This window comes from Urtica dioica, chromosome 3 (genome assembly GCF_054948205.1).
Source record: "Urtica dioica subsp. dioica isolate 48M chromosome 3, U.dioica_male_clone48M_v1_H2, whole genome shotgun sequence".
NCBI lineage: Eukaryota > Viridiplantae > Streptophyta > Magnoliopsida > Rosales > Urticaceae > Urtica > Urtica dioica.
This window is the reverse complement of record NC_142758.1, coordinates 31870022-31888564: the sequence shown is the minus strand read 5'-3', so window position 1 is coordinate 31888564 and position 18543 is coordinate 31870022. Positions and strand designations below refer to the sequence as shown.

The 18543-nt window shown below is 36.8% G+C and overlaps 2 protein-coding genes across 3 annotated transcripts; one reads left to right on the top strand and one right to left on the bottom strand.

Moving 5' to 3' along the window:
- The first annotated feature begins 5117 nt into the window (after positions 1-5117).
- LOC149402574 (uncharacterized) lies at positions 5118-6013 on the top strand. Its single transcript, XM_089609723.1, has one exon. The coding sequence runs from the start codon at positions 5355-5357 to the stop codon at positions 5823-5825; it is 471 nt and encodes a 156-aa protein (XP_089465849.1). The 5' UTR covers positions 5118-5354; the 3' UTR covers positions 5826-6013.
- A 4438-nt stretch (positions 6014-10451) lies between these two features.
- Positions 10452-17525, bottom strand: LOC149402573 (ATPase E1-E2 type family protein / haloacid dehalogenase-like hydrolase family protein). 2 transcript variants are annotated; one of them, XM_089608928.1, is made up of 13 exons: positions 16914-17525; positions 16780-16808; positions 16248-16672; positions 14528-15882; positions 14303-14413; positions 13914-14190; positions 13445-13533; positions 13239-13347; positions 12873-13073; positions 12660-12785; positions 12447-12545; positions 12157-12348; positions 10452-11429 (listed from the first exon to the last, which is right to left on the bottom strand). In XM_089608928.1, the coding sequence occupies exons 3-13, from the start codon at positions 16638-16640 to the stop codon at positions 10788-10790; spliced, it is 3594 nt and encodes a 1197-aa protein (XP_089465054.1). In that variant the 5' UTR covers positions 16641-16672; positions 16780-16808; positions 16914-17525; the 3' UTR covers positions 10452-10787. The 2 variants fall into 2 exon arrangements, with proteins under 2 accessions (XP_089465054.1, XP_089465053.1); XM_089608927.1 differs by having other exon boundaries at positions 16780-17525.
- Positions 17526-18543: the final 1018 nt, after the last annotated feature.

Sequence of the window (18543 nt, the reverse complement as noted above, 5' to 3'; positions counted from 1 at the left end):
AATTGACCATGAAGAACCCTAATACAAAGCCATTGTTACCTGATTGAGCTCGCTCGTGCACCGAAGAGATTTCTCAGCTTCCTCGTTGAACCTGAGTCTCCACTCCGCCGATTTTTCCATGCCTTCTCTGTTAGCCAAATCGCTTGCTCATCCGGAGAATCTCCGCGATCCCGAACTCTGGCGAAGGCGGCAATTGTGAGTTCGTCGTCAGTGAGGAAGAGGTTGGTTCCGCCGGAGGCCATCGGGGCTATGGTCGACGGCGAGGCTCGGGAGGCAGATCGAGAAGGAATCGTAGGTTTGGAGAAGAGGATTCTCCGATCGGCGTCGTCGGCGAGGAAGAGGCTGGTTCCGGCGGAGACCACCAGCGACGGTGACGAGAACGCGAGGTCGTCGGGGCTGTGGTCGACGGCGAGGCTCGGGAGGCAGATCGAGAAGGAATCGGGAGTTTGGAGAAGAGGATTCTCCGATCGTCGTCGTCTGCGAGGAAGAGGCTGGTTCCGGCGGAGACCACCGGCGACGGCGATGAAAACGCGAGGCCGTCGGGGCTGTGGTCGACGGCGAGGCTCAGGAGGCGGATCGAGAAGGTATCGAAAGTTTGGAGAAGAGGATTCTCCGATCGTCGTCGTCGGCGAGGATGAGGCTGGTTCTGGCGGAGACCACCAGTGACGGCGACGAGAACGCGAGGCCGTCGGGGCTGTGGTCGACGGCGAGGCTCGGGAGGCAGATCGAGAAGGAATCAGGAGTTTAGAGAAGAGGATTCTCCGATCGGCGTCGTCGGCGAGGAAGAGGCTGGTTCCGGCGGAGACCACCGGCGACGGCGACGAGAACATGAGGCCGTCGGGGCTGTGGTCGACGGCGAGGCTTGGGAGCCGGATCGAGAAGGAATCGGGGAAGAGGAGGACGAAGGAGTGATTGTTTTCCGACGGGGAAGAAGAGAAGCATCAATGGCGGCGAGGAAGCGGCGGCAACACCAACGGAAGGACCACCATCGACGCCGCCAGAGCCGCCATCACCACCGCTCCCAGACACGATCGGCTCATCTTCTCCGATCCACCATTGCGCACCAAATGTTTGTGAAAATTCTGGTAGAGAAAAGTTATTTGTGTGTTTGTGTGAAAGATCTCGCGGCGATGAGATGGAGGGATTCAACTGTGTGTTTCAGTGGCAAAGGTAATTAAGACATTGTATAGGTGACAAATATGCAAAATAAACACACGAATGCAACTTAGACTCATTTGTGATACAAATGAAATAATGTGCTGTTGTTGTGACTTCAGCAGCAAATTCCACAATTTTCAGAGGCCTTAAGCGATTGCTTAGCCCGGCTTAACTGTCGGGGCGGGCCTATGGGACACCAAAAATTTGAGGATCGATCCCCTGTAGGTTGGAGGTTTTCGGCGAGTGGCAGCAGCGGCAAATGCCGGCATCAAAGGTGTGGTCAGGCGTGGCGACGGCGTTGGCCTGCGAGGATCACGGAGGCGTGGTAGGACGAGTCTGGACAATAGGACCCGAGTGATTGTGGGATTGTGTGGCTTGGTGGCAATATCTTTTTTTCTCTGGTTTTCTTCGTGGCGGTGCTATTCAGAGAAGACGAAGCAGTAGAGGAGGAGGATGTAAAGTTCTAAAGTGTCTTTTTTTTTTTTTGGGGTCCAGGAACTGATTTATCTATTTAGATTTTAGATATAGTGAGGATATCTAATATATGTATTATAACAAATAAAAAAATTGTATTATAACTTACAATTTATAAGTTATAACGAGGAAAAAAAGAAATACACAGGGAGAGGGAGAGAGAATAATATTATATTAATTTAAAATTAGGATTATAAAACTATTTTTATTATATATATAACTCTTACATTAATAATGATATTTGAAAAGAAAATTTATTAACTATTAAATATAAGGACAAATTACATTGTTGCCCCCTCAATTATGATGTTGGTAACATTTTACCCCCTGAATTTTCAAATCATGCATGACAGACCATGAAATCCTACATTGCAACAAATTTACCCCTTCTGTTAAATTTTATTGACGGACGTCCAGTTATTTGTCATGTATTACCACTTATTTTTGTGATAGTACCAAAATACCCTTATAAAAGTAAAATAAGAAAAAAAAATTATTCATCTCCCTCTCTCTCTCTCTCTCTCTCCGATTCTTCTTCTTCTTGACCCTAAAAATCCTTAAGATTTTTTTTAATAAGGCAAGCCAGCAAGATCGATTCACATTTTGTGGTTTGATCAAAGGCGCGAAGGTCGCGATTCATGAGCATGGTAGTTTGTAGATCGTTCAGCAAATTGTCGTAGCAAGAGAGATTAATCCCTCCGCTCTTTAGGCTGGCGAAGATCAGCCATAGGATCCCGAGTTTAGGACTAGGTTGACGGAGATCGACCATTTCGCCACGCTCCGCCTCACGAGGCCCTCGACTGTGTTTTTTTAAACAGAACATGGTGAAAGATGAGAGAGAGAGAGAGCACCAGACTCAGCCCGAAAAACATCACCGGTATGGAATCAATAGTTCCGTCAGAAAAGCCACAGATCGAGCATGAGTTGGGATTATGTTTGTTTTTTGTTTTTTTAGTTTACATAAAGTTATTATTAACATTGGTATATTTATTCCAATTAGAAATAACGACTTCAAAATGATTTTACACTTTTATCGCTAAATATTATCCCACATAAGCATTGACTGTTTAAAATTTGTTAAATACTTAACTGAAGGGGTAAATTTGTTGCAATGTAGAATTTCACGGTCTGCCATGCACGATTTTAGAATTCAGGGGGTGAAACGTTACCAACGTCATAGTTGAGGGGGGCAACAATGTAATTTATCCTAAAAATAATATATTTAAGTGTAATTGATACATTTATAACGTTAGAAGTAAACGTTTGTAAGATTTGAAAATTCAAGGGGCACTATGTTAAACGTGTAGGAGGGGATTTATGTAATTAATCCTTATCTTTAATTTATCCTAAAATTATTATGACTACTCATTTTGTATGATACCATTTTTTTTTCTTTCCCCCTATTTTTTCATTTTCCTTTTTTCTCTCATTAAATCAAATCTTCTCGGATGAAATTTTTACAAAATATCGTTCTCTCTCGCTCTCTTTTTTCACTTCTTCTTCTTCTTCTTCTTCAATTGATTTTTGTTCTTCGTCTTCTTTGTAGATTTTTCGCAAATTTGAAGGGAGTCGTGGTCGGCGATGGGAGTGAAGTCTGCTCCGATAGTGGGAGGGTCGTTGGCGAGGATTTTGTACCTCCTTCGTGTGTTTCTGGATCTTTCTCGGCCAAACTAGATATTTTGTTCGAGTTCTCCGAAGCTCGGCTGCGACACCACCAGCATGACACCGAAATTCAAAATCTGCATGATTCGTCTCTCGCATCCCCTTCGATCTTCAGCTCATGAAGAAACCAAAAATGACATTTCCCACAATAAGCTTTTCGATTTTTGGCCCGATAGATAGACATTGGTTACAGTTCACCCAAGTAATTTATTTGCAATTCTTTCCTTAAAAAAAATTGTTACCAATGTGTATAGATAAATACTTGAAAATCTAAGAAACATTTTTCTCTTTTATTTAAGAAATATAGACCTTTAAGCAAGAATGGAGCGAAACTCCAAATTTAGAGGGGGCTTAAGTTAATTTTTTTTTTATTTAAGGAGGGCTAATTTGTATATTTTTTAGGAAAAAAAATAAATTTAGAAAGGAAAAAGGTATTTAGCAATTACGAACTCTCTCTCTCTCTCTCTCTCTCTCTCTCTCTCTCTCTCTCTGCGGAGAATCGGAATAAGAACATGTCTCTTGAACCAAAACCAAAACCAGATTCAAATATCGACGTACTAAAATATGTTAATATGTGTAAATAGTTGTAAATAATAAATAACAATTACAACATGTATAAAAAAATTGTGTACTTTTCTTATTGATAAGTACTAAAAATAATTTATTAAAAAATATATTTATTAACAGTCAATTCTTGAATTCTTGTATTAACAACGTGCATGTTAGCAAGCTGAGTTTGATAATATGGGAAGAAACCTACGTTTAAAAAGATTGACTACAAAAATGTTCATAAAATACAAGTTAATAATTGTAAATAGTCGTTAACATGAAAGAAAAAAAATCAATAACCATAAATAGTCGTTAATATGCAATATATAAAATCGTCATATTGTCCCAGAATGTTCCAAAATCGTTTTAAAAAATTATTTGAAAATCAAATAACCTTAAATAAACGTAATAATTGAATAGTCAATTGATTTCTTTAATTATATAAAAAAAAAGTCAACAAACAATGTATATAGTAATAACGTTTTTGGTGAATTCTGTTTTCTTCTTTATAACAATTACTAATTAATACTCAGATTAAAGTTTCTTTAATTAAAAAATTGAGAAATTTTTTGTGGGAATTTTTATAGGATATTCACGTCAATTTTTGATCTTATAAATAAATCTTCGTAGCAATTTATCAAAATCTTGCAAAAAGTTGACTTTTGCGTCTCATATGACAATATCTATTTGACCTTTTTTAATCCCACGTCAACAAAATTAAGAAAATACCCACACGACCTTATTTTTTAATTCTCTAATTTAAAATAATTCAATGTTACTTCTTAGAAGATAAAATGAACTCCTCATGAAGATTAATGTTACTTCTTAGAAGTGGGCTTTGTAAAAGGCGTAAGATAAAAATGACAAAAAACTTCAAAGGTAGGAAAAGAATATAGATCGACGAGAAAAGGCAATCACCGACAGATGAAAATAACACACTAGAATTTATTACAAGGCGAAAGTAAGAAGATATATAGGCTTTAAAGTTAGATCACATTTATGATAATAATAATAAAAAAAAAAAAGTTAGATCACATTCACAACTAGAGTTGGCTATGGGAAGTCATGTATTATTATAATTATTTAGTATATATTAGGCCTCTTGACTAAAGTTGTAAAAGAATAAAGAGAACATAAATCGTCCAAAAAATCTTCCACCGAAATGTAGAGCCCAAGCAAGAAAGACAACTACGAAAGCAAATACTAGTTTACTTCACTTACAATATTATTATATATGAGAGATAACTTATTGTAACACGCCATAGTGCTTACATTTAAGGTCACACAATCATATGATTAATTTCAACAAGAAATGACTCAACCAAATATTCTCTTTTTGCTTGGCCTTTCGTCTTTCTATATGTGAAGACGACAATAAGAAACCTATCCATGGATCACGATCAGGTGATGATCATACCAAACGTATGTCTTATGAAACTTTATAATATATTGTCATATTCTTCTTCCCCTTCTTCTTCTTCATCTTCCAAATTTTGTCCCAACATTAAAATATGGAGGATTGTGAATCACTGGCCGCGGATTGCGTGGTGATATCGTGCTGTTGCCAATGCTTGATCTTGCGGATCGTTGTATTCGTTGTGCTCGAAATCCCTCACAAGTTGATCCAAAAGGCGCGAAAGAAGATGCGGAGGAACAAGAAAGGAGAGAGGAGAATTGAGAAGATCAACGTGACGGAAAAAGTATGCAAGCACAATAATGATCAATTTGCGAAGAACGTCTTCGATTTATTACACAGCGGCAACGAGGATGATGATCAAATGGGGTGTTGTGTTGAAGAAGTTGAGAGGGTAATGGAACAGTTGTGTGAGAGAGGAGCATTTGGATTTGGAAGCTTTTGGTGTAATGGAAGAGAAGAAGAAGAATGTGAAGATAGTGGATTTTTTTTACCAACTAGTTGTGGTTTGGTAAATGATCAATATGAGATTATTCAAATGGCCGTTGGCTCTCTCAGTTGTACATAGAACATGTTTTTATTAACAATAAAAAATTGAACTTGTATATACATTGATGAAACTAGTAACTCTTTTTTTTATTATTATTGTTATTATAAACATTTGATGGGTTTGTAGTCTTGTAAATTACTACAAATTTAGTTGTATATACATTAAATCTATGATGAAGTATTGTACAGGGAAAGATACAAAATAAAGGGGGGTTTTTTTTTTTTTTTTTTAAAAAAATTGTTTAATATATATCTCATCATAACAAGAATTCAGACTGCAAAATGATATATAATAAGATACAATTAAATAAAATATTGTTGTGGATATGTTATGATTCCCCAATTACTCAAATGATTGATGAAAGTCATTATCAATTATTATAATGAGTTGTGACCAAGACATATTCTTGAGGTTTCAAAGTTATTATACACAAACTATATATTATGAATGCTTCATAATATAATAATATAAGGTCAATTATATCAATAACTCAATAATCTATTATCTTTTTAAAAAAATACCCAAAATTTCATTTTATTATAAAATAACCAACCAGATCGAAGTTATTAAATTAGTTAAACAATTAATTAAATTATTTGTTCAAAAAAATTAGGAAAATAGCAAACTTAAACGTTTGATATTGCTAAATAGCCAACGTTTTGTAAATCTTATGTAAATGATGACGTGGCTTAATATATGACAGTGGTTATTTGCTTAAGATTTACGTTTGTAAATATATGAAATTGACTATTTACCTAATATTTTCCAAACGTTGGCTATTTAGCAATATCAAACATTTAAACTAGCTATATTTTAATGAACCCTTAATTTAATTAATTTTAGTTTGATGAATTATTTTGTTAATAAAATAAAAACTTGACTAGAATATTAAAAGAAACTTCATATATTATAAGTAAGTATTTATTTTTTTAATTTGTTTCCCTCCATTTATACAATACTTAAAAGAGAGCTAGAAAACAGGCCTGAAAACACAATAGTTAGAACAGTAATTTTCTTTTCCATCGAACCAATGACACGTTGCTCTTGACTTCTCTTCTCTCAAGGTGTAAATATTCGGCAGACTATACCTAAAAAAAGGAAAAACTATGGGGTTCACTGGGTAATTGGCTAAAGAAAAAAAAAACATTAAAAATTAAAAATATTCTTTAGAATGTGATACGTTGCTGTTGTTTTTTTTTTCTATTTTTTTTTATGCTCACTACCCAAGTCCAAATATGAGTCGTGACATACGAAATGAATTGTAATATTATTACTGAAGATTTTATACTATTTATAATATAAATAGTTTCAGCATATGTTACGAACATATTTATACATAAACGTTCAAATTATAATTTCGTTGCATAAAAGATAGAAGACGATAAGGCTTAGTAGTATTAAGTCAAATAAATTAATAAATAATTAGGTATATTTATACTTTTATATAACCATTTTTTTAAAATATTAGATAAATGACCACAAACAAATTTGACTTAGCATTCTTAGTTTGCCACAAAGTAAGGTATTTACATCAATTTATGCGTGTAAATACATGGACGTGAACGATTATTTAGTATTTGCGAAAGATTGATTATATAGTAATGTAAAAGTGTAAATATGTCTATATAATGGACCCATAAATTAAATATATAATAATATTATACATCGATTTATTTTCTATAGAGAAGTTTACGATAGAATTAACTAATTAAAATAATAAGTAAATAGATGAATAATTAAGATGTTAAACTTTATGCATATATCAAATAGACTAAGAATATGTTTATTAATTCATATTGCATAGATTTCTCTATAATCCCTAGAGTTTCAAGAAGTATATTATAATTTATTTTATTCTACACACATTTAAAATCTATAACGTTTAATTGAAGTGAATAATATGAGACATATACAATGATAAATATACCTACGTATTAAAACTATAATTTTATATACGATTTGCATAATATTTATTGATTATAATAAAACTCATTGTTATTATATTTGTAGTTTTTGTTAAACATTTCATAATTTGGTTAGTTATTTTTCATTTAACTCGCAGCACGCGGACAAATTTGCTCGTTTTACAACCAAATCAATCCGCTGGATGTTGGTGGTATTAATTCTTGTTAGAGGTATTATGGAAATAATATATACTTTGTAAGAAAAATAGACAAACTTGGTAGAAGAAAGATTAAAATAAACTATTAAATAATAAACAACAATAAGGTAGCAAAAAGATTATGACGGAAATAAAGACGAAGAACGTCGAAGACCGTTCGACTGTTTCTTTAAAATAATATTGCTCTTTTACGATGCTGTAAACGACGAGCTATTTACTGTTGGAAAATTGTGTGGTTATTGATATTAACGTTACTTCCCTGGATACAACGGTGAAGCGAGAAGAGTTTAGAACCAATAGAACTTCTCCGACGAACTTTGCTTATGGCTGAACACTAACACCGACTACAAAGAAAACACAAGAACAATTTCAGGAGGAGAGGAACAAAATGAGAGAGAAAGAGAGAATTCGTTTCATGTTTGGTGTGTTCTGAATGAGAGTTCAAAGCCTCTATATATAGGCACAAGGTTTGAGAGGTTACGAAATTCGAACCACACAAAACGTCAGTCATTATGGCCCTTAAACGTATTAAAACTCAATTAGTACGCTGATAAACAACCATGCAAACAGTTCAAAACGTCCGGATACCTTTTAATTTATTTTATATATAGTGAATTATGCGCATTTTATTTTCTAGTAGTGTCAACCCAGATAAATTACAAACACACTTAATTGACTCTTCGGATTGTGATGGTCAATTTTCATTTTATTTTCTAGTAGTGTCAACCCAGATAAATTACAAACACACTTAATTGACTCTTCGGATTGTGATGGTCAATTTTCATTTTATTTTCTAGTAGTGTCAACCCAGATAAATTACAAACACACTTAATTGACTCTTCGGATTGTGATGGTCAATTTTCAATTTTAGCAAAAATGAACGATCCATTATTACACCATGTCATGTATAAAGCCAAAAAAGAGATCCCCCCTAACAAAAAAACTACCATTGAAGTTTGAACTATTCAAACCCATGTAAATAGATAGATCATGACAACCAAATAATTTCATTCACATTACTTTTCACATTATAGCCATCACGTTTCAATTTAAAAAAAAAAAAAAAAAAAAAAAAAACCCATAAACAAACGCAGCCAACCACCAATATGATATCGAGTTATTCAATTAAAATAAGTAAAGAATGTAGAGCTACGTTCATATTCACTTCTAATCTCACATTGGAAAGTTGGTACATTTTACGAGTGAAGCTGTATATTTAGAACTCAGTTAGTCATTAGCACACTAACAATATAAAGTAAAATACACCTCACCTCATGTATTACTATAAAATACATTTTTAAAAGGGGAAAATAACTCGTTTCTAATTAAAAACGACACTTCACATTTAAAAATAACATATCTCGTTTAACTGTATCATCAGGATATTAAAAATACAATCATTTTAAAATGAAAAATTTTAAAATTAGAAGTGACATATGTCTCTTTTAAAAGTTTGTCACATTTTCACTTTTTTTTTTTTTTTTTTACCTAACTTTGAAAAACAACATGTAGAATATACCTCATGTGCTACTATAAAATACATCTTTAAATACGGAAAAGAAATTGCTTCTATTTAAAAATGACACTTCACTTTAAAAAATAATATATCACTTTTAAATGTGTCACCAGGATATTAGAATGCAATCATTTTAAAATAAAATTTTAAAAATGAGAACTGACATAAATTGCTTCTAAAAATTTGCCATTTTTTTTTTTACTTTTACCTAACTTTTAAAAGCAACATCTCGCTTGTAAAAGTTTATTCAGGATCGTTTTTAAACATCTCTTCTTCTTCTTTTGTCATTTCGTCTTTTTTACAAAAAATTCAGCATTCTCTCTCTCTATCTCTCCTCCAGTTTCTCTCCGGTCACTTCGACCTATGTGACCACCCCTTGGTCTCTCTCTCTCTCTCTCTCTCTCTCTCTCTCTCTCTCTCTCTCTCCACCACCACAACCGTCACCCCTGACCGCACCACCACCTCGATTGCACCACCTACGAGACTCAGCACCTCAAGATCCACAACCACCACCTCCACTTTGGAGACCCACCACCCACCATCTCCACCTATCTTTTGTTGCCCCTTTCCTCCACCACCTAATATGAGGACGGGAATATTCTCTCATGATCGGCTATGTAGCGGCTTCATTCAAACTTTAAGCTGGGCCCCCAAGCTCAGTCTCATCATCGGCGAAATTCGCTCTCTCCGCACACCTTTCTCTTCATTCTCTTTGCCTTTTTTTTTGTTTCAGGGACTTCATAGCTATATTGCAGGTTTACCTAAATTGGGACTCAACCAGTAAATTTATGAAGCAAAATACTCGCTGCTTTTTGAGTTGGATATTTCCCAATACAACTTGTTATCGCATACCATCATGATACCAAACTAGCTCTTAAGAGCAAAATATTTAATGACCGAGTCTCACAACACTTTGACAAAAGGGAATATATCTAAAAACAGCAAAGAACAAAACCATCTTACACTTCAGAGGAAAATTTATCTTTTCCTATCAAACAAAAACAGCAAAAGAACAAGCCATCTTACCATTCAGAATTTTAAAATTTCTCATTTCTATAATACAAACCGCTCGGCAGAAGATACAAACTCACCAAAATAATCAGCCGAAGTATAGGCAAAGAATCAAAATTTACACATCCTATGAAACATTTCCTAAATAATCAAAATTTACACAACAATAATCATAAATAATAATAATAATAATGATTAGCAATAAATCTACTGTACCCTGTACATCCATGGCCAATCCCGCCAAAAAAGAAAAAGCTCCCGAGGCGCGCGATCAAAAAAAGCCTTCCGTAAAGAGCTTCTCAAACAATATATACAAAGTGGGCGGGTCCTCTCAGGACAAGCTGCTACGGCGGTCCTGCGATTTCCTCCTGCAGCGGGTCTTGGCGGCGGCGCGGGCGGTGAATCCGACGGTGGTGGTGCGGATGGAGCTCTGGCGGAGCATGTCGCAGTACTCGGGGTCGGAGGCGCGGCCGTCGTGGCGGATCCACTGGATCATCCCGTGGTACATCGGAAAGAACCTCATCTGGAGGGCGGCATAGGAGAAGTAAGGGAGGAGGGCGGCGAGGGAGACGAAGAGGGTGACGAGCCAGTAGGAGGGGGAAGGGGCGAGGGCCTCGGAGAAGAGGCGGAAGGCGGTGGTGGAGAAGTCGGGGGACATGGAGCCGTAGATGAGGAGGAAGACGTACCAGAAGGCGACGGAGCCCCAGATGAAGAGGTGCTGGATGAGGGTGAAGTACGAGATCGAGACCGCCATCTGGAGGTTCACCACCCACACGATGCACGTGTACATCGTCGCCCCCAGGATGTCGCGACCCGCGATCTTGCCCTCCCCCGTGAACGCTTGCAGCTCAAGGGACTTGGTGCAGAAGAAGAAGATTATCACCGCACTCACTAGGCCGTTCAGCATCCAGCTCAGGATTCGCCGCCAGCTGAATAGGATGTTCTGGACGCCTTCTTGGTACAGCAGAGGAAACTGTGCCAGCACCGATCATTTTTATTTTTTTTAAAACATATATTAAGAAATTTCTAAATATCATAAATAACTGATTTTGTAGCGTTTTTGTTCTTAACACATATTATACAAGCTAAAAGAGAGAGAGAGAGAGAGAGAGAGAGAGAGAGAGAGAGATATATACATATATATAGATATATATATATATATATATATATTTATATATTTATCTAATTCGTAAACAAGTTATTCAAGTGTCTGAATATGTTTTGATTTGTTTAGGGTGTTGAATTTCATTTAAAAGAATTACCTCTGCTTCACAAAGGACTAAAATGCTACAAAATTGATATTTTGAGGTCTATTCTGCTCCAAAAAATATTATAGGGGCAAAAATGTCACAATCATAAAAGTTTTGGGACTATGGCGCAAAAAGAAAGCGTTTTTTTTTTTTTTTTTTTGTATATACATAAATAAAACAAAAAATTGGCTACGTAAGCCACCTAAACTATAGGAATTGTAAATTAGCCAACCTTTGGTAAATATTTTGTAAATAGTCGCATACGTGGCAGCCTATTAACTATCTTTTTTTACATGTTTGGCTGAGTTAAATAAGTCTTTTACTAATCTGTTATTAAGTTAACTTGGTTATTTACAAGAAATTAATCAAATCTGGGCTATATCCCAATTCACTATAACCGTGTGGCTATATAACTTAATAACCCTAAATGCTAATAAATGGTTAACGTACCTTGAGGCAAAACCTTGCAGACACATCTTGGTCAAAGACTCCCATGGCGATCACAGGAAGTGATGAGAAGAAGACATTGTAAAGTGACAAAAACCAGTCGTTATATGCGGGTTGTCCCGAGAACGACGCGTGTGCCTCGTACAGAAACAGGGTGAAGCCAAACGTGACATTTTTGTAGAAAAAATAGCAGATCTGCCACAACCAAATACACAAGTCAGTCCATTGCTGTACGGACAGAGTTTTATTTATTTATTCATTTATTAAAAAGAATGTAAATATGAAACTTGTACCATTGATGCAATACGTCTATAACACCAATGCCCGTGTACGAGAAGCAACCGCTCCAAATATCGGAACTGCGCTATTGCAATATCACTTGACATGACAGCCTGAGTTACCAAAATAAAGTATTAAAAAGATTATAATCGAAAAGAAAAAAAATTCTCGGTCTGATTATTTTATTTCCTTTATTTTTTTCACAGCAAAAATAATATGTTGAGAACCTGCATTCCTTCGACCCCACTTATTCCGATCCCAATGTCGGCTTCTTGAAGCATTCCCACGTCATTGGCACCATCACCAATCGCCAATGTCGTTTTCCCGGTTCCAGATTTCACTAGTCTTGTGACCTTTACGGAGGAAGACATGCATTACTACTTTGTCTTGACAACACCATAATAATAAATAAAGGGTTCAAATTTTAGTGTAAAACCTACCAGAGCCTTCTGTTTGGGCGACGAACGGCAACAGATAACAGAAGCGCAACTGACGGCGAGATCTAGAAACAGCTTCTTGATATCATCCTCGAGAGCATAGGCAAGTGATTTCCCGTCAATGATCAAAGAAAATGCCTCACTTCCCCCACTGATTTGAGCCTTCCCGCCTCTTATCTGACGGAGGACGCTTTCTTTTGATGCCTTCAAAAGATTTATACAATCATCAAGCAAAAAGGTTGTTACAATTTATACATGATAACCTAACTTTCTAGTGAAGTTTCCGGGAAAATAAATTCAAAGAGATACCTTGTTTAAAGATCGTTACAGTGTAACTTCTAATACAAGAAATAAACATATTGCATTTACCTTCGTGATAGCGGCCTTTTCCCCGGTCTTTTCCAACGCTTTGATCTCGGGACTGTCCAAAATAATTATGATCTGCTTCATTCCTTGTCGAAGTAAACTACAAGCGAAACTGAAAATCCACAATTTGGAGTTAGCTAGAGAGAACTCAGAACACTAGAATAACCATTCCAAAAAACTTAGGTACATAACCAAACATTGAGCAATACCCAATATTAATGGCAGTCTCCATTTTGTCCCCTGTTAATACCCATATTTTGATTCCTGCTTGGGCGAGCTTGTCAATACAATCCGGAACCTGAAATTGACATGAATAAATAAATAAATAAAACAAAAAATTAGCCAAATAAGCCAACAAAAGTCTAAGAATTGCTAGATAGCCAACCTTTTGTAAATTTTTTGTAAATAGCCACATCAACTTATTTACGGCACTCAAAAAGACAAGAATACCCAAAAACATTCCCGCCTATTTTTGGTTTTTTTTTTTGTCTTTTTGAGTGCTGTAAATAAGTTGAGGTGGCTATTTACAGAAATTTAACAAAATGTTGGCTATTATATAAAACGCTATAAGTCAAATGGCTATACAGCTAAAAGACCCTAAAAAAATTTATTTTCAAGTTCCATATCAAGTACTTCGAGTTATAAACAGATCACAAAACCAAGCACGTCACAACTGACCCCATTTTGGAGCTTGTCTTCAACCGCAGTTGCACCAAGAAGAATAAGATCCTTCTCGATTGTCTCGGCTGTTTCATCGATCAGCTGGTCCCGGTCAGCACTGAAGGAATTTTTGGCCTCAGAAAATCTAACGGCAAATTGTTTATATTCCTCTTCATCGAGCTCACGGTACGCGAGTATTAGGGTTCGAAGCCCTGCATCGGCGTACTCGTTCACGTGCTCTTTTGTGGCATCCTCGAACTTCCTGCCATTGCTGGCTAGCCTTTCAAACATAACACTACATGGCAAATAACAAGTTAATGAAGACCCATATGTTCATCATTATTATTTTTTTTAATTTTTAATTTTTAATTTTGAGAAGTACAAGTTCAAAGTTAGTCAAAACAAACCTGTCCGCGCCTTTGCAAAGCAACATTATTTTTCCTTCCTCGTTTCTTACAATCACAGACATCCTTTTCCTTGAACTGTTGAATTCTAAAACATTCAAGAGTTTGTATACCCTGGAAAATAAGAGCAGTTAATTCTCTCATAAGCTAAATGCAATTGAATGTTTGCGTTAGGACATACATGAAGGAATGATCTCAATGCAATACTAAGAGAAAGGAAATACTGACCTTTCGATTTTCTTGCCAGATGCAATGTCCAATTCGTGGAGGGACACGCTAGTCTGTGTTCTTTTATAGAATTCGAAGCCGAGTTCTCTCGCCGCAATCACAAACGCTGCTTCGTCCGGTGATTCGGCCTCGTAAGTGATCGTACCTTCATTCACTTCGGGTATCGCGGTGTGACAAATCGCCAAAAGACGAAAAAAATCCTGGATGACATTCACGTTCGGCTCGCTTATCCACTTCCCGTTCTTGATTCTTTCATCCTGAAAATTGAAGCCTTTGACCGGTGGTGTCCTTTCGGTCGATTCCTCGTCCTCTACACCGTTCAGTCCGTTACCTTTAAGCTTCGTGAAAGGCGAGGCTTTTCTTCTATCCAACGCCCTCTCTACTTCCGTGACTCCACGGCCATAAGCGACCCCAGCCACAGAGCACTTAATGAACTCCATCGAGTTGCAAGTCAGAGTTCCGGTCTTGTCTGAGAGAATAGTGTCGACTTGTCCGAGCTCCTCGTTCAAATTCGAGGTCCGGGCATGGGCCGGCTTGTCGGCTTCCTCGTAGTACATTTCCATGTCTTGATTGATGAAGACACTCTGAAGGACCTTTACGATTTCTATGGAGACGTACAACGAGATCGGGATAAAGAAGCCGTACAGCATGAGGGCCGTTAGGAAGTGAAAAACCGCCGCGGCTGGCGATCTCTTGGGATCGAAGAAAATGGCGGAGCGGTCCGGCCTGAGATACCATCGCTCCATTTCTCCGTTGCTCTTCAGGTCGTCTTTCGTCGAGAAGCCGAAGAAGATAGACCCGACGAAGGCCATGAGAAACAGCAGAGAGAACAGAAAGTAGATGATTCTGTCCATTTTCTTCTCGACCCTGCTTCTCTTCGAAGGCGGGTCCGTGGAGTTTTGGATCACCTTCGTGTCGTTGCCGGTGAATATGACGACCCCGTAGATGTAATCCGTGTTTCGAAGCTTGGAGTCCCTCAAGAGAAGCTGCTGGGGAGAGAGGGGATATTGCTGCTCCTCGAACTCCAATGTTCCGACGAACGAGTAGAGATTCGCATTCGGGTCCTCGCATTTCACGATGGCCTTGAAATCCCGGAAGGTCGAGTCCTCGTGCAAGAACGAAGTCGCCTCCAACGCTTGCTTCAACTTCAGATTCGTCTCCCCGTCGAGATTCATGGTCTCGACGTAGCAGATCGAATCCTCGTAGCTCGACGAAAGCAAGAGGAGATCTGCGGGAAAGAATTCATCTTTCCCGACCTTCACTATGTCCCCAACTCTCAGATTCTTCCATTCCGTATAATCGAATTCACCCTCATGTGTACGAACTTTGATGCTTCTATTGTTCACCTCAATATCCTGCAAGAAAAAAAAAAATTACCATAAACCAAAAATAAATAAATAAAATCCTGCATTATTTTCGTCAGAAAACCTCCAGCAATTCAGATTTTAATTTAAACTCAGAGCTCATGACATATTCTAACCGCCACTGAAAGACTCACGTCATCTATGAAAACAACCTCATGACAAAACCAATCAAGAATTCCATTAAGAAAAACAAACAAGAAAACCCAGATTACATAATGCCTAGAATCTTATCCAAACGAGGGTGAGATCTTCAATCAATAAAGTGCCAATAAATTGAAAGCAGACAATCTAACGCAGCTCATCATACAGTCCGAAAAGAAAAGCATAATTAAGTTCCTGAAAAGAGATAAGATTACCTGCTTCTTTCGGCGCCAATCTTCGATGCCTTCCTTGATCATCGTGGCTCCAATGACGATGATTAAAGGGATGATCGCGCTCACGGCAGTGTAAGGAGCCAAAGGAGTGAAGGCCAGGACTCCGGTGACCAGAAAGTAGAAATTCGCCACTCTCCTGAACTGCTCGAACAACGACTTTGGCACGAAAGTGGCGAGAGTGTACTTTGTCGTGCTGACATAGTTGTCCACGTAGCTCCGGACCCCGGCCTCGAAGCAATCCGGGTCGTTGGCGTAAACAACCCGCGAAAATCCCGGCCCTCCGATCCGAGAATGGTCGTCTCTGAAAGAAGCTTTGCCACACCGAAAAGCGTACAGCTTGCTGAACTTAACCTTTCCTCTTCTTCCACCCCTCATTCTCTCTTTAATGACGCCCCACTATTCCAAAGCTGAAGGAAAAAATTTAAAAAATGAAATAAAATTTGGTGTCCCTGTCAAGGACTGGGTTTTGCTTCTTCTTCTTAAAAAAAAAAAAAATATGTATATATAATAATACCTTGCCGAGAACGAGTTGTTCTTCAAGCCCTTTTGAACACCCAAATTAAATAAAATAAAAACAGTAAATGTGTGCTTTTTCTTTGTACAAAAAGGGGAAAGAAAATTCAATTATAAAAAGGTAATAATAACTACCCAGATTCGACAGAGAGAGACGATACTAGATATTTGGACGGAATATGTTTATATAGTTTGAATTTGGGTAAAGTTTCGCAGTGATAAACACAATGTCCGAGCGTACGCGAAACTGTAATCTCCGCTCAAATACAGCTATGCCTCGCAGCCTAAAGGCACCATTTCGGCCGAATCTTCTAGAAGCCCTAACGCGAACATATAAGCTCCTACGACACGAACGATTCCGTATCTAATCTTTATACTGAGGATGAAATTCGGGAAGAGAAACAAAAACTCGGGCTTTGAACGAAGACGAGGACTAGATCTCGTTGTTTGACATGCCCATAAACGCGCATTTGCGTGATTTTTTTCTTTGCCTAGTGGAGATTTCACGAATGATAAAAAAAGAAAGAAAAATTCAACGATTTGGAAAGGAAAAGAAAAAAAAAAGTGACGAGCTTGAATAAGAGCTTAATGATTAGAGAAAGGAATTTTTTTAGGGGGAAAAAAACGTGGAATGGTTCTGGAACATGTAGAGAAGTTTAACCAAAAAAAAAAAAAAAAGATGGTTGATTTCGCGGGAAAGCTTGAGGAGCTCGTCAATGGCGACCGTTTTTCTCTAGTTCCTGCAGAGAAAAGTCTTCTTCGTCATGTATTTTATTTTGTTTATTTTTCTCTTACTTAAGTGACGATTTTATTAATTGATTAATTATAACGTACTTATCATTCGTGAAGTAATCATGTTAATGCATTGCCCCAACTAAAACAACTTAAGAAAAGTGTTGTCAGTTTGTCTTCACGTAAATTACCGAGTTCTTTATGTTTCGTGAAATTACAATAATGTCCTTTTGTTGAACTTTTATTACAAACTAGCATTGTCTTAGCTTGACATAATATATTATTGGAATTATTTTACAAAATAGCCGTTTGAAACTTATTGATCAGCAAAATAGTCAAAATTTCAACTTTTTCAGCAAAATAGTCAAATTTACGTTTTCAAAATTTTTTTGACAACCAAGATTAATTTTTTTTTACGATTATTATAAGCAATTTATTACTTAAAAAAAAAAAATTTAATCTTGGATTCAAATTTTTTTAAAAAACCAACTTGTTGCACATTTTGGCTATTTCACTCAATTAGGACAAACTTTGGTTATTTTACAAATTCATAACTTTAAATTGGTTATTTAGTTACATTACTCTATACTATTTTCATTAAAAACCTCTCTGACCCCAAATAAACCGAAAAGAAAGAGTGCCCTAAAACATCAAATATAATCCATACATAAAGTAATATTTTACTCGTATCTCTTACATGCATTCGATCTCAAAGACGAGCTCATTATTTAATTTATTATTTTACGGTGTAGGTGCAAAATTTGGAGTAGTTCTACGCCCTTCTATCGTATCTTTAAGAATTTTGTAACTAACTAGGCCACCTTAAACTCAAGGTTAGACCTTTAGCTCACGTTTGGAGAGTTTTAGAAAAATTGTCAATTATATTAGGTGACGCTAGAGGTAATGAGTTAAAATTCCATATTTGTCCTTAAATAAATATAACGTTTTTTTTTCTAGATTTATCACTTTCTCTCTCTTGTTTTTTAATTCGTCACTTTCTTTCTCCTATTTTTTTCAAACGTTTTTTTTTTTG